This window comes from Talaromyces atroroseus, assembly GCF_001907595.1.
Source record: "Talaromyces atroroseus strain IBT 11181 chromosome Unknown scaffold_11, whole genome shotgun sequence".
NCBI lineage: Eukaryota > Fungi > Ascomycota > Eurotiomycetes > Eurotiales > Trichocomaceae > Talaromyces > Talaromyces atroroseus.
The window spans coordinates 311925-327582 of NW_017971443.1; the positions used below are offsets into that span (position 1 = coordinate 311925).

Below are 15658 nucleotides of genomic sequence, written 5' to 3' on the forward strand. Positions count from 1 at the left end.
AGACAGCTCTTGGAACAATGCAGCCTTTATCGTATGTTCGAATAACAGTGGGTCAATGACGGGGAAGACAAGTCCAAAAACTGATGATCGATACTGCCGCAGTTGCTCATGCAGGAATGCTAGGTCTGGTAAAGGTAGCTGTCTGCGACGAGACGAGCCCTATCCATCAGATTTCAGCCATCGAGGAGCATCATGTAAGGAATATGGGTCCACATGGAACTGTTCCCCAGTACATGCTTCGATTCACTTCCGACCACTTGCTGATAGGACGGGAGTGCCATCAAAGGTACAGATGTTCCCTAAATGGCGTTCTGCAAACGGAAGGTGTTGGGCAAATGCCAGAGCCATGTTTCTACTGGTCGGTCATTGTCTTCTGGGAAAGCTCTGTTTTTTTGATTTGCTGCTAAGATAAATAAATGATTCAAGATTTCGAAAATTTGCAACGCAAAGAGGGAAAGCGACTGACCTGAAGTTGCTGAGCTGATCGCTGGGGGCACATATATATTAGGTCCACCTCCCTTGGGCGAAGAGTCAGACGGAACGCTACTGTATTGTTAGCGATTTTATGCAAACTGTGAGAGGAAATTTGAATTTTCCTTTGCTGAACTCTTCTCTACAGGGCGCTAGATCTGAGATAAGTGCATGGTAAATTCTGACTCAAACACCCGTTGCACCTTGGCTTCGTGGCATCACAAGCGATCTAGTGTGTTTTCATGATTATGGGATATTGTCAGAATGCAAGTGAGATTTTGGTCCTTACCTTTCTGTCATGGCATGCATCGCAAGAACGACTAGGAGGGCCTCGCCGCCTTGCCGGCTCGTGAGTAAGATTCGACTGATTATGCATCGACTGAGGAATACAGCTGCTGGCATAGACCTCAATCGATGTGTAATATTAACTATGGGAATTTGGTAATACCCACAGTCAAATTTGCCATTGAATGCCTCAGCCGGGAGTACACATACAGTAACGGTTGTTCTGTGTCCGAGAAGACAATGCATACATAGCTAAAAGCGCGGTGGGAACGGCATCAACTTTTCAACTCTTTCATCATTGGCGGATGATACGTATAGTTACGGTTAGGGCTAGGGCTATTTGGCGCTGGCATCTTGTGGAAACAAAGTCTCATACAATCTTACGATATTCATTTTCGTGATGGATAATTATACTTTGATATGGCACAGTTTCTAGTTCACGAGTCACGCAGTGACCTTGAGACTCCATGTGGAAATCTAACAAACATGAAGTCATGACTTGGAATCCATTTATCATTCAAATCGGCATTAAAATGCATCATAATTTGTAAACAAAAGGTCTCCCCCCAAAGACATAGCGTAGAAGTTAGTTCACGATAATCAATCCAGGACCTGCCAGCGTGACGTTGGCAACAGCCTGGTTAGAAGTCAAGCTGTTCGCAGTCGATGTAGGAACGATGGCTAATATAGTAAGGCCATTCAGGATGTGCTCGGTATACGGAAATGGGGCTTGGATGAATAGAGTCTGTCCGTCTTGGCTGGTGACATTGTATGATAGCGTAAATGGCACGTTTTGCTGATTGATATAGGCCACCTGATAGTCGACAGGCTTGGTTCCATTGGGAAGTGTGAAGCTCAGCTGAACAACCTCATTCGCGGGATGCTCACTGGGATCAAAGGAACTAATCACAGTCAATGGCTGCATAACGTGCAATTCCTGTAGAGCCGTGACTTGTTCGATATTTGAACAAGAGCCTGGTACGATAAAGTCCTGGTTTAGGGCGTTGAAGGCAAAGTCGCGCACCGAGTTTGTGAGGAAAGGCAATTCACTGGGAATGTTGTGACCGAGTAGTCGAAACCAGCCTTCTTGCTCGCCTTCCTGGCCTATGACTGACGAGATATCCTGCGTTAATGCGGCGTCACCATGTTCACCCATGTTAACCACGACATTTTGCAGCGTCCCAAGCACGACAGAAGTGAAAGTCTGAGCAAGAGTGATGGCTTCATCGAATGTCGAAACTGGAAAATCGTACAGACAAGGTGCTACGGGGGTTTGATTGAAGTGTTGAAGGGAGGTGATCGCGTCAAGGGCGTGAAGTTCCTCTTGCTATTAAAAGTTAGTTCATTTTAACGCAATTAATGGTAGCAGTAAGACATACAGCGACGATCGCAGTCAGGGAGTCAATAGCCAACTGTTTAGCCTCAGTACTGTTGAATTGGAATCCTGGCTCTGCGTTTGTAACGTTTGCTAACAACTGGTTGAAGTATGCAGCTTCGAATTGCTCCTGGGCAGCGATGACTTGAAGGCTGATGACAGTATCGGAGCTGATGGAGGCTGGAGGAGTGCTGTTTGTAAGGGTACCGTGAGCTCGTTGCTCAGTACTGAGAAGTTGTTGAGCATCGGGGTTCGGAAAGCTGTCAATGTTTTGGAACTCGTCGCTGACATTGTTATTGATTGAGCGTTTTGTAACCGGGGCAGCTATCGACAGTGCTGCCAGAGTCAGGTAGATAATGCCTTGGTGCATTGCTGTTGCTGTGAATCTTTGTTTTGTAAAAGGTATTGTGTGAAAAAATGTATCGAGGGAATATGATTCTTGTCGGTGCAATAGACAAAGCGTCTACTGACAGGAAGAATGCAGTTCTTTATGTTGTAAAGAAATCCAGTATTCCATGATTACCCTCAAGTTTGAACCGAGCCATGATTTCTAATTAACAGGGTATAACTTTTATTTTTGGCCGGATGGCGATGTTTTCCGCTTGGGAAACAAAGAAAAGAGGCTTCTAACATGTACGAGCATCATGTATGGATGGCCGGTTGTCTTCGGATAGGTAACCTAGTCTATTTCTAACTAGAAGAAAGACATGGCCAATCACATTGTTGCAAACATGATGCCAAAGCAGGCATAACCTCGTATTCCTGAGTCGTGACACGTACCTGGGTAAGGGCTGTGCCGAGCTGAAATAAGAACAAAGACCTGATGTCCCGGGGTTCTGAGGCTGAGTGCCGGAAAGAGCAATTTGTATATTTTACCCCTTTGGGAAGGGATAATTCAACTTGAGCGCCCCTTGCAATTCGTTATCAAATTGTGTCGGGATTGCACTGCCGTCATTTGCCATTCCTTTGTTGCAATTACCAAGCATCGATAATTAGTTAACTAGAATTCTCATGTTGACTGCAGGGCGGCATTGAATCAACCACAGCCTCATATAAGCCTCTCACGTCATTCCTATTTTGAAAATCCTTAGACCAAATATATTCCCCGAACCTGTCACAACCTCCAACTGCTTGCGCCTAAGAAAGCGCACTACAGACCTTGCAGATAGCATGCCCTGGCTAGAGATGTGTCCTGCCAAAGAAAAAGAAGATTGCTAGCTGTATGATGCGTATTAGGAGTTTCGCATTCATCCAAACCATCAATAATCCAATAGGTAGGTTTGCCGAGATCCACCCTAAGAAGAACAGACTTGAATATGCGCTCCCAAATAGATTGCCAGTCCGAATTCTTGAAGGAGAGACCTCTATTCTTAAGCCTAAGAAGAGACTTGCGAAATACTGGAAAACTTCGAGATAACTGAAGGGCGAGTGACCGTAGAAGGAACGCCACGGAATTCTTAACCTGCTCCCCAAACCTGAAAAAGAAATATTGCACCGCTACATCATGTTCGAAAAGGGTTTGGATCAAGTAAGATGGAAGGACTTCTTCCAGGCTTGCCGTGTAGCCACACAATTGCGGAATCATTAGGCGTTTCGACCCAACGTCGATAGGTATCTTTCGTAGGATCCAACGACACGTGTGTGGATTCCAGCGGCTTAGAAAGAAGTTGAGGTCATATTCAGGTATTGTATGTACGTAAAGGAATTCTTCGATTTGCCGATATTCTTCTGATGACGCTTCCTGGATGAACTTATCTCCTAAAACAAGTGAGCATGAATGTTGGCATCATCCACAAAGATGGATTGTTACCTTCTTCCTTGTAGACAGATATTAATGATTGTAGCACCGAGCGTACACTTTTACAATTGATATCTTGCGGACTGTCAAATTTATAAACACCGGGATGATCTGCACCGAGTGGTTTTGAAACCTCCCCTGGGTACCCAAGGACTGCGGCGGATTTTTTAACGATCATCTGGTATTAGCTTTAATACCTGACGGCAAGGTATGTCGTTATAAAGTAAGTACTCACTATTTGACTACCAGCTATCACCGTGGGCTGTGTTTCGTTAAAGGAGAATATCTGGAGGTTTCTGAACTCTTCGTTTATTTCTGCAAGGTATGGGGAGTTGACATCCATTTGAGCAATGAACTGTTGAGGTGAATATAGCAAAGAAGCGCTTAGAAGTTTATTGAGGGTATCTGCGAGGTGAGTGCCTTCATGTGGCGTTGATAGAAATATAACCGCCCGAATCGATGCGATGATTTGCCGATAAGAATCGTCATGTTGTCCATAGAGAAAGGCCTGTCTGAAGCTTAGTATAACTCTCTTCCTTTCCTCTTTCTTGCAAGCTTCACTGCTCACCTTTTTAAAAACCAACCCGCCCATTGAGTGTACAACAAAAACAATCGGACGCTAAGAATTGTTTAGCCTGGTCACTTAGGTAGCTAATATGCAGCTGGTCATCGACTCGATAGGTGTAGGGTGGTGTTTCACAGTAATTGGAGTGATCTGTGGGTTTTGTATTCCACTTCTTTTACTTGAACGTGTAAAGGGCCGACAGTGGAGAGTTTCACGGAAAGACGGTGAATGAAAGACGTATGACGAATTGTAGATGAAAGTACACGGGGGGAGCATGCTGACTATTGTGGATGATATTGCAATATGAAGCCCCCAAAGGCTGATACATTTAAAAACCATCTAGAGTCAAGTTAGATCAAAACAATACATGACTCCAGAAATATGATTAGCCAGGATTGCTAAAGAACACCAAGGTGTTGAGGCGAGTAATCTTCAATAGGTAATTGCATATGTCACATATATTTCTACGAGATTGCCCTCACTAGCAATTTGTAATTTAATATGTCATGCTGTAAGATGGTACGGAGAATGGTACTCTCCCACACTACGGTTGTGTCGGTTAGGACATCACAAATTATTGCCTAAATAGGAAAGAGTCAACCGCGACCAGCATCATTCAGTGTTCATGTTGCCTTAATCATTCTAGCAGCCACGAATAGAACATTACTATCTTTGCAAATACTTACGCTATTCAGAAGTGCCGAGTCGGCATTTTAAAAAGGTCTGCTGAAAAAAGCATTGATGGCCCCTATGACCTCTAAACTAGACGCATTCAATGGAATTCCATGCAAGCTTTTGATATGCACGCCGTAAAATCCAGATTATGAAAACTTCTCATTCAATAGAAGCTACATGGGTCAAATCAGGCTACATTCTGATTCTGTTCCAACCAGTAAGATACGGTAACCAATTTGAGCTCGTGGGTAATCTTTCTGCTAGATGCAATGAGTCCTACTTTGTTTTTTTCATTATTTTTTCCCTTACTACTTTGTGCATATCACACCCCCATCATTATCAAAGTGCTTAGATGGTAGCTACCTATGTATTCACGATTACTAGTTGAAGAAGCTGTAATAGCCTATTGAAATAGGCAAACAAGGAACGTCGGAACCCGTGTAGTGTCTGCGTTTTCTATGGCTAGCTGAAATCCAGAAGCCACCTCGATTGAAAACAGAATTCCAGCATATGAACTCCGATCCCTTGTTTAATCTATAGGTAGGAATATGTGCTTCCTAACAAAGTAATTTCTTTTGTTCACCAGTTGCCGTGACTGGGACTTCCGAACGATCACTTCGATATTGAATATTAGGATAAGGCCTGTCGATCTAGTCTAACAAACACCTAATATCAAAAGTGCGCAATTTAGGTTCGGAGATTCTTACTAAAATCTTCCTCAGCAGCGCAATGGCTTGTTGTGCTAGCAATGTACTCCGTAGGAGTTGAATACCGGCGTGGTGTGAAATAAATGAAAAAAGCGGGCGATTCGACAATAGTTGACAAAGAAATTGTAACCCAATCCCAGCCAATACATGAAGTCGATCTTACGGCAGGGCAACGGAAAAATGCATGGAAACCCCGGTAAATCACACCGGGGAAATGATCCCGATTTATTGTTACTCCGAACTGAATGCAAGCCCCCGGCTACCTTATGCGGAGATGATAAAAATGCTGGTTGTCTTGCTAACACGTGTACGGAATGGTCTGTTGTAAGTCAAATGCACCTTTCTCATTTAAATGGGTGCTGAGGGCTGTCAATTTGAGCAGAAGAGCGAAGGAAAAGTGTGTGTACGGTTCAATTCGACGACCTTGAAACTCCTGCAAGCGAGAACAAACCAAGAGGAAGCGCCACACAATGTTGCTAGAAACAGAATTTCTAAAGGCCCAAGCACCGGGAGCGGTATTTGTTAGCACCCTGGCATTGTTGGGATTGGTAAGTATTACACATGCATACAAATGTCTTGGGCTTGGAACTGCACGCATTGTTCCACATCAGACTGACATGTATTCTGTTAAAAGACCATTATCATAGTTCGTGCTCAGAGAGGCCCTCTTTCAACCTATCCAGGACCATGGATATCCAAGTACACGGACCTTCTCGCAAAATATCATTTTCTTTCAGGCGATCGCCCTCGCTATGTGCACGCACTGCATGAAAAATACGGTACCTACATACTCATCCATTTAATTAAACACAGCCACACAGTAGTCTTTTTTCTAATCAGTATTTTGTTATGAATCAGGCCCGGTAGTTCGAGTTAGTCCCTACGAGCTCGACATCTCTGACATTGACGCCGTGAAGGAAATCCATCGAGTAGGAGGACACTATCGCAAAGCAGATTTCTATAATAATATAGGGCACCGCAGTATCAAAACCCTGTTTAGCACAACTGATCCTCATTACCATGCAATTCGTCGGCGTCTTCTCTCTGCAGGAATGGCACACACCAACCTTTCAACGGTGGAGCCCTTGGTTTATGATCGTCTTCAGCTTACGATGAATCAGATGGCATCAGAAATGAGACGGCGAGGTGTGGTTGACGTTTTCAAGTGGTGGACATTTATGGCTACCGACGTTATCGGAGAGCTGAGTTTTGGCCAGTCCTTTCAGACTCTGGAGCATGGCGAGGTGCATCCGCTTATATGTCCCTCGGTAGTCGTAGAAAGGAAGACTAACATACAGAGTTAGAAAACCCAATACGTGAGAGACCTGGAAAACGTCTCCTCTTTTATGGCTGTCAGGGTTACTTTCCCAAAGTTAGTGGAGTACTCAAGCTTCTTTCCCATACCGATTTTGAGACGAGTACAACAAGCAGGCGGACGCATGGCTCAATATGCGCAAAGGGCTATTAAGAATTACCAATCGATGATTGATAAAAACCCGGAAAACCCCAAGCAGACACTTTTTACCAAAATGTTCAATAGTGGACCAGACGGTCTCACTCTGGCAGAGATCACTCCCGAGGCTGGTGGATATATTGTGGCCGGCAGTGACACCACTGCCATCACCTTGACTTACCTTGTATGGGCTGTTTGCCGTAACCCGGCCATTAGAGACAAGTTGGTCGCCGAAGTCAACACGTTGCCATCTGATTTTAATAAGGATCACATTCGTGATTTGCCTTTTCTAAATCAGGTAATCCATGAGGCCTTGCGCCTACATTCTGCCGTTCCCAGTGCTTTGCCGAGAGCAGTTCCCAAAGAAGGAGCGACTTTGGCTGGATACAATATTCCAGGAGGGATTACTGTGTCTACTCAGGCTTATACCTTACATCGCAATGCCGACGTCTTCCCGGAGCCTCAAAGGTGAGTTGTTTACGAAACTCACTCGCCATTAATCACAATTCAAAAGATTAGTGGAATATGAGAGCTAGGCAATATAGCTGCATTGCAAATATATGATACTGACTATACATCTTCCAATTCTTAGCTTTGATCCCAGCAGATGGGAAGAACCCACCAAAGAGATGAAACATGTTTTCATGCCTTTCGGTGGTGGCTCTCGAAGTAAGTCTCAACCCCCATGTTTTGCATCGTTATTCGATAAATGGTTTGTTTTCTGATTGAATCCTTGTATTCAGTATGCATTGGTATACATCTTGCCTGGATGGAACTGTTATTGGCAACTGCTCTCTTCTTTCGGACATTCCCTCGAGCGAAAGTTTCGGAAAAAGACGGCATGTGTGATGAGGATATGGAGGCTAGAATCTTTTTTTTAGTCTCTCCGAAAGGTCGTCGATGCTTGATTGAGACTTCCTAGTTAGTGTTGTTTTGTTTCTCTTTTTTTTTAGACAATAGCTCAGTGACTGGAGTGGTCTTCTGGTCTTTGATAGAGGAGGATGAGGAATAGGAGACGTTTATGGAGGGTACAAAATTGATCGTGATTGAGTTGCAACGTAAATTTGTATGTTAATATGATCCCAACTTCATCAAATCACTACTAGTAAGGGCGATGTCTTCCGAAATTAATATTGGTCCTTATGTATTTCCCACTTAATGTAGTAACCCACGACAACCTTGACTATTGAGCAATCTTGAGCATGGGAAACTTCATTACAGTAGAGAAAACATTCGTTAGGTTATTCCACAGTAATGGAACTAGAGCCACTACTCTCATATCCTTCAGTAGATACAATCATATAGTTGAAGGTTCCCATTGAAAGCCCAAGTTCCTCCCAGGCTGCAAAATGATTTGCAGTGGTGACATTTCCACCCACTCGCTTCTCGGTACGAACGGACCAATACTGGTTAAAGGTAGCAGTCCCTTCAATGGAAGGCTGGTCGACTCGCTCAGTTTGATAGATATTATATGTGCCGCCATCACTTGTCACTTGGCCCAAGAGAGTTAAGCCAGAGGACGGGTTGTAATCGCCATAGGATTCGAGAATGTAATATTCCACGAGCGGATCGGTGGTCCAGCCGTAGACAGAGAGGTAGCCGTTGCCAGAGGGATTGAAGTCACCGGAGTATGTAACGGTACTAGCATTAAGTTAGCGTGCGGTGACAGATTTTCAGTAACATGTGTTGAAGTGTGCACTACAAATGTAACTACATTACTTAGGTATGAGGTCTTCAAAGACTTACCGTGCACTTCCAGGGTTCCAGCCCTTTCCAGCTGTGAAATCGCCACAGTTAACCCATGTAATGCTGTACTCGCCGTCGTCACCATTCGTGTATGTAACTTCACCTCCCCCGTTCGTCCAAAATGAATAATAGTATCCACCATTGGTTCCTGTTGAACTGGTCGTGATAGATTGACGCTTGTTGAGATCACTTGCAGCGCGCTGATATAGTTCTGGTGTGACAGCGAAGACCCCTGCAGAGATCGTACAAAGACATATTGCAAAAGAAGATAAATTAACCATGCTGGACTGCCAATTGATTGTCGTTCTCTTTCAAGGATGGGTGTTGTCGGTCACGTAAAAAACTTAGCTGAAGACCTTAGAATTTGAAGAAAAGGCTCGAGGCAAGAGCTTCCATGCCCTTTTATAGGCGTAACAGAGTCTCTGGTGACGAGGAAGTGGTTTCATATCGAATTATAGTACCCTGAGGCAATATAGTCACATTTGCAGGGTATTTTCGCGGAATCACGGAAGGACATTCGTATTTCCCAGGAGTGAGTAATCGTTAGTCACCTCGTGAACGTTAAACGACTATTCTGAACTGATTCATTTTTTCTTCGAGTCAAATTTATTGCTATGGTTCTCAAAAAGTCACAACTTGCCTGTCATTTCGAAAACTCTACAGATCGAAGCAACAGAACGAGTTCCAGTCGTCTAGGTCCTATTGTCCAAACTTTTCGTCCGGTTTCATGCTCAGTAGAACCGTAGGTACATGTAACTCAGTCCAATAGTTTATTAGTATGATCCGGAGTGGATAATTTAGGTTTGTATTCATTTAGCCGGGTTTCATGTAGAACACCGCTATTACACATACTATGATGTATAATTTAGCCAGCTGTTCCGGGTAATCGAAGAAAATACTTCAAAGGTGTGATTTGTGGCATCATAGCACTAAGCATAGTGATTGGAAGAACAGAATTCCTGATGGTGTGCGCTTTTAGATGTATGCCCGTCTCTTGCTCGCGGATGGTGCCCAGGTGAACTTTCCGCTATGTAGGACATCTGGCGGAAACTCGGAAAGTGACAATTATCACCTGCCAGATATTGGAGGGTCATTACATGCGATGGATGATGTTAGGATATAAACCAAGTGGTGCTTTCGACAACATGCTTTGTTATGAATAAGCACCTTAATGGCATCGCCATTCGATTATTTCTCTTTGCGTCGCATAAATTGTCTTCACCGGGGTGATATAATATTGGAAACTGAACATAGAAAGCAAAATGTGGCAATCTACTTGAATCTAGTGTGAAACGAAGGGCAAGTCGCATTCCTAATTTATTGCTACCTGTACGACCTATGCACCCTCGGAAAAGTGTCTAGAATTCTACGACAAAATGACAAAGATGCCTCGCCAATTGCAACCATGTTATCGATTACGGCGGCAGCAATAGCATTCGTTTTTAACAGATTTATCTCTCTCCTAGTCCATGAATGTTCACTTGCATATCACTAATGGCTATACCCCCCTGCTCTTCAGAATTAGGGTCTCCGCATCGTGATTGCCTCGGATTTACTTTCATTCTGGCAGTGCGGCGCCTCCAGTCCAATACTGGATTAGGAGGCATCGTGCAATACTTGCTTCCTTCGGGATACCTTTTCCAGCCTAGCGATAAAACGGAGCGGGTCAGTCACGTGCCGGGCCGTGCCCTTTACCCGATGGATGAAGTGGCGGCACAGTAGTATCGCCAAGACTAAGCTATTCCTGTATAGGGCGTAGTTATAAAGCAATGCCGTGTCTCATTGGTGAGAATCTCACACGGCTCATTGGACTATTACTCATAAGGTATAGCGGGTGGAGTACCCAGTGTGGGCCTGGCGCTATATCCTAGCGCCACAAACTTTGAAGTCTTAGTCCGAGTTGGCTGTTGATTCTTGAAACTTGCCATTCCCATTTGCCATTTGAACGCCATGGCGTTGGCCCCCATCACTCACGAAGTGAATGATGGGCATATACTAGTGATCTACGAAGATAATGTTCATAAATGTTGTTGTTGGGAATGCCACGATACTCCATAGAGCAGGCTAGGGCTGCAGGATTTCTCAGTTTATCACTCGCCCACTGAAAGCTGACGCTGATGGGACTGGAAAATCTCTTGGCAGTACTCCGCGCTGAGCGGCGTGAAAATTTCTGGATGGCAGGTGGAGTTTGCTCGACTTGTCTCCAGTTCGGTCAGCCAGTAATGTGCGCAGTTGTGTGCCCTTGAATGCGAGTGATTGGTTAATCCATTTGCGATTGGCTTATCTCTATCATGGTAGCATCGACCACGCGTTTTCCAGCGACTCGTATCAAAGCATTGCTTCAGCAGTTTTAATTGCGGTGCGGTTCTTATTGGAGAACGGGCATCAGCCAAGAAATCGAGAAAAGAAACTTGAAAACCACACCGGGGGGATTCTAAATGGAACAAAAAGTAGATTGGAACAGGGAAAAAAAGGCCTTTTTTTTTCCATCTTCTCCCCGCTTTCGTTCTTTCTTCTTTGGCATACTGTATCGCCAGTTGAAGCACACCAAACACAAGCGACAAGACCAAATACTGACGCTATGACAGAAGGAACAACTTACCCCAAGGACAAGGCTGCCGTCACAGACGAAACACAGGATGTAAGCAGTGGTGAGCTTCTCAATGATAACCATGGACTGAAGCGGCACTTAAGCAACCGCAAAATCCAAATGATCGCCATTGGCGGTTCTATTGGGACAGCCATGTTCGTCAGTATCGGCAGTGCCTTAAATACCGGAGGTCCAGCCAGCTTGCTAATCGCTTACACCTTGTACTCTTGCGTACTGGCCCTGGTAAACAATGCCATGGCCGAGATGGCCATCTATATGCCAGTTAATGCTTCTTTCATCCGCCATGCTTCCGTCTGGGTCGACGATGCCTGGGGTTTCATGGCCGGCTGGAACTTTTTCTTCTATGAGGCTATTCTGATCCCCTTTGAGATCAGTGCCCTGAATCTGATTTTGAGATTCTGGAGTGACTCTATTCCAGTCGGAGCCATATGTGCTGCATGTATCGTATCTTATGGGTATATCAATCATCCGCAACGCCAATCCCCAGCCCTCACAATATCTCCTGCTCGAACTCCCCCCATTCCCTTACTCCGAACAACCTCGCCACTTCTTCCTGCCCCAGATATGGAATTTCACCTAGTTTCTTAAAACAAGTACTGATGTCTGTGTGCCCATATTGGGATTTACGATATTTCCATAAAGTCTTATCAATCTAGCAGCCGTAAGATGGTACGGTGAAGCTGAGTTCTGGTTGTCATGGGGTAAACTACTTCTTATGATGATTGTATTCTCTTTCACTTTCGTAACCATGGTTGGAGGCAATCCTGAACATGATGCATACGGTTTTCGTTACTGGAATCATCCGGTGAGCGCCCTCCCTACGATGTACAATGTGACTCGAACAACAATTTGCCCTCTCGCGATCCTTCCCCAAAGCGGCTATTTGATCCGGATCTGATATTTATCTCATCCTTTGTTTAGGGACCCTTTGCGGAATACCTGTCAGGCGGTGCTATGGGTCGCTGGGAAGGCTTCCTAGGAGCTCTATGGGCAGCTAGTTTTGCCATTGTTGGCCCGGAATACATGGCAATGGTTGCTGGAGAGGCTAAGCTGCCTCGTATCACCGTTAAACGCGCTTTCAAATCGGTATACATCCGTTTCGGTATCTTCTTTATCGGCGGTGCTCTCTGTGTGGGCATTGTAATTCCTTACAATGACAAGACTCTCATTGCCAACGAGGGCAGTGGTACTGGCGCTGCCTCCCCTTACGTTATTGCAATGCAGAATCTTGGGGTTTCAGGTCTTCCACACCTAGTAAACGCATTGTTATTCACATCTATCTACTCTGCCGGAGATGCTTACACTTATTGTGCCTCGCGAACTCTACACGGTCTTGCTCATGACGGTCATGCACCTGCGTTTTTGAAAAAGTGCACCAAACAAGGTGTCCCGGTCTACTGTCTACTTATCACTATGATATTCCCTCTCCTGTCACTGCTACAGTTGTCTAATGGCGCTTACGTTGTTTTGAATTGGTAGGCTCCAACCTTCAATAGTATGTATGCCTCGAACTCACTAATCAACTGCTTTAGGCTCGTGAACATTGTTACTGCTGGCGGTATTATCGATTACATCGTCATCTGTGTCAATTATATCTTCTTCTACCGAGCCTGTGTCACGCAAGGAGTCGACCGTCGCGAGCTTCCTTATTACGGCTACTTTCAACCTTGGAGCACTGTCTTCGCTCTCTGCTTCGAAGTTTGCGTCGTAGTGTGTTACGGCTATGTCAATTTTATGCCTGGGCGGTTCTCTGTTAGTTCTTTCTTCACTCACTACGCTATGGTGTTTCTCGCTATCCTTACGTTCTTCGGTTGGAAGATCATCAAGCGAACCAACTTTGTCAAGCCCCATGAGGCTGATCTGGTTTGGGATCGTCCGGCCGTTGAGAGATATGAACTGACTACCCTGGATCGCGATGTTGGTTTCTGGAGGGAAATGTTGGAGTTGCTCCGTATCAAAAAGAAGGCGGTAGGAGGTGACGAGGCAGTAAATTATTAAGCCTTTGTTATCGATTTTTCGTGTGGTGATAAAGTTTGACAAATTGCTATCTACTGCGTTTGTGGTGAAGGGCGAGGCGTTTGGGATGTCTATCTGCCTGTACCCAGATGTTGTTGATAGTTATTCAACCACCAGTTCCAGTCTTTCGTACTTTTGACGTATCTCGTTAAATCATAAGAATCAAAGTTCGATTTAGTGAGAGATAATAATTTAGATTCTGGACGTTCACCTTTCACCAGTGGTGTTGCAAATATTAAAGTAGCACCGATCTGATCATTCCTTCATTCAAATTTATGGATGCATTCTTTTCTTCTTTTCGGGCCCTTCAACGCCGAGAATCATTTTTTATAATTCTGGAAGCAGCCTTGGAAAGTGACTATCACCGATTGCCACGTAACTCGGCATATTGTAAACAGTGGTGGAAGATTCGCCGATCACCAGTGATATTCGACTAATCATGCAGGTTGTACGAAATATACTGTCCGAGTCACACAACCTTCGAGTTCGAGTCCAAGAGAGAAAAAGAAAAGAAAAGAAAAATAGGAATGATTAACTAGCATTCGCTATCAACACCAATGGAGCCCTATCCATTTCAATTCAACGCCGCGGAGATAACCAATCCTCACCTACCGTTCGAGCAGTCAGACGTGAAATTGCACCTGAAAAATGTCCGCGGCCGTATTCCATCGCTCCGGACATCTCGGCTGCGGAGTCTATATTAGAGGCATACGGGGACCCTGAGAAAATCTTAGCTTTTCCCTGCTCTTACGACGGACTTTCGTCTCGCTTGGTACAGCAGGCTGGCTTCCCGAATATATTCATATTCGGTTTTCAAGTGGCAAGTGCACATGGGCTACTAGATACTGGGTACATTGCCATGCAAGAAATGTGTGATAAGATTCAAGAAATTTCAAGGCTGATCACTATACCGATCATGGCGGACGGCGATATTGGCTACGGTAGTCCCATGAATGTACGGCGCACCGTGGAAGCATGTGCAAAAGCAGGTGCCGCAGGTCTCATGATCGAGGACCAGACCTGGCCAAAGCGTAGGGACACAATGCTACTGAAACAAGGGGGAAAGGAACGTTAACAATTGATTCATCAAGGCTGTGGTCATACAATTGGCAAAACCGTCGTCTCTCGTGAAGAAGCTTATGCGCGAATACGAGCCACTTGCGATGCTCATGGTCAGGGCCAGGGCATTTTCATATGGGCAAGAACAGACGCCTTAATTATTAGCTGGGAAGAAGCGATTGCTCGTGCTAAGGAGTTCAAGCACATAGGAGCCGATGCTATCTTCGTCAAAGCCCTGCCCGATCGTGCTGCTATGAAGAAGTGTATAGACGAGATCAATATGCCCATGCTAGCTAATATTATGAGGGAGGCAAGACTGAAAACCTTTTAGCCAAAGAGCTTGCTGAGCTAGGCTTTGCTGCTGCTGCATATCCATGGACACTTGTGGCAGCTAAGTTGAAGAGTATTCGCGATGCCTTGGAAAGCTTGAAGCGGAATGTGACAGTAGGAGCACCGAAAATGATACTTTCCTACGATGAGGTTGTAAAAGGTGTTGGGTTCAATGATTACTGGGTATGCCTTCTCGGTTGCTCCTGCGATTGATTTCTCGAGGCTAACACATCAAGTGCACAGAAGGAAGAGCAGAAGTACAAATACTAGAACATCGGAAGTATGCAGTCTTAATGGGGCCAGATAGTAATCATAATGAGGTGATATCTTATAGTCTAGATAGTTTAAAATTAGGAAAACATAACACAGCATGTTTCATACAGAACTCCATGTCCATAAAGAAAAGTCCAACGCAACTGGTATATTAGGCATTACAGACAGGCCACAATAACGCCTTACGACAATAATTCACCATCAGCGTATGATGCTGAGGAGAGTCTTTCGTTGGCTTAGGAAAGGGGTGGCTATATACCACGTAAACGTAGAGGAACGAGTTCGCGATGGCAC

The 15658-nt window shown here is 44.8% G+C and overlaps 5 protein-coding genes across 5 annotated transcripts; 3 read left to right on the forward strand and 2 right to left on the reverse strand.

Moving 5' to 3' along the window:
- Positions 1–1342: 1342 nt before the first annotated feature.
- UA08_07401 (hypothetical protein) lies at positions 1343–2501 on the reverse strand (the record flags this gene model as incomplete). Its single annotated transcript, XM_020262686.1, has 2 exons — positions 1343–2083; positions 2136–2501. 2 exons carry the CDS (start codon positions 2499–2501, stop codon positions 1343–1345), a joined length of 1107 nt encoding a protein of 368 aa, XP_020117362.1.
- Positions 2502–6346: 3845 nt separating this feature from the next.
- Positions 6347–8341, forward strand: UA08_07402 (hypothetical protein; the record flags this gene model as incomplete). The annotated part of the gene is made up of 6 exons (XM_020262687.1): positions 6347–6424; positions 6524–6575; positions 6735–7120; positions 7181–7797; positions 7922–7998; positions 8283–8341. The coding sequence occupies 6 exons, from the start codon at positions 6347–6349 to the stop codon at positions 8339–8341; spliced, it is 1269 nt and encodes a 422-aa protein (XP_020117363.1).
- Positions 8342–8570: 229 nt separating this feature from the next.
- Positions 8571–9356, reverse strand: UA08_07403 (Endo-1,4-beta-xylanase C; the record flags this gene model as incomplete). The annotated part of the gene is made up of 2 exons (XM_020262689.1): positions 8571–8970; positions 9076–9356. 2 exons carry the CDS (start codon positions 9354–9356, stop codon positions 8571–8573), a joined length of 681 nt encoding a protein of 226 aa, XP_020117360.1.
- A 2300-nt stretch (positions 9357–11656) lies between these two features.
- On the forward strand, positions 11657–12274 carry UA08_07404 (hypothetical protein; the record flags this gene model as incomplete). The annotated part of the gene is made up of 1 exon (XM_020262690.1): positions 11657–12274. The coding sequence occupies one exon, from the start codon at positions 11657–11659 to the stop codon at positions 12272–12274; it is 618 nt and encodes a 205-aa protein (XP_020117361.1).
- Positions 12275–12434: 160 nt separating this feature from the next.
- Positions 12435–15361, forward strand: UA08_07405 (hypothetical protein; the record flags this gene model as incomplete). The annotated part of the gene is made up of 7 exons (XM_020262691.1): positions 12435–12491; positions 12608–13161; positions 13219–13661; positions 14242–14733; positions 14794–15024; positions 15093–15274; positions 15335–15361. The coding sequence occupies 7 exons, from the start codon at positions 12435–12437 to the stop codon at positions 15359–15361; spliced, it is 1986 nt and encodes a 661-aa protein (XP_020117358.1).
- Between the last annotated feature and the right edge of the window lie 297 nt (positions 15362–15658).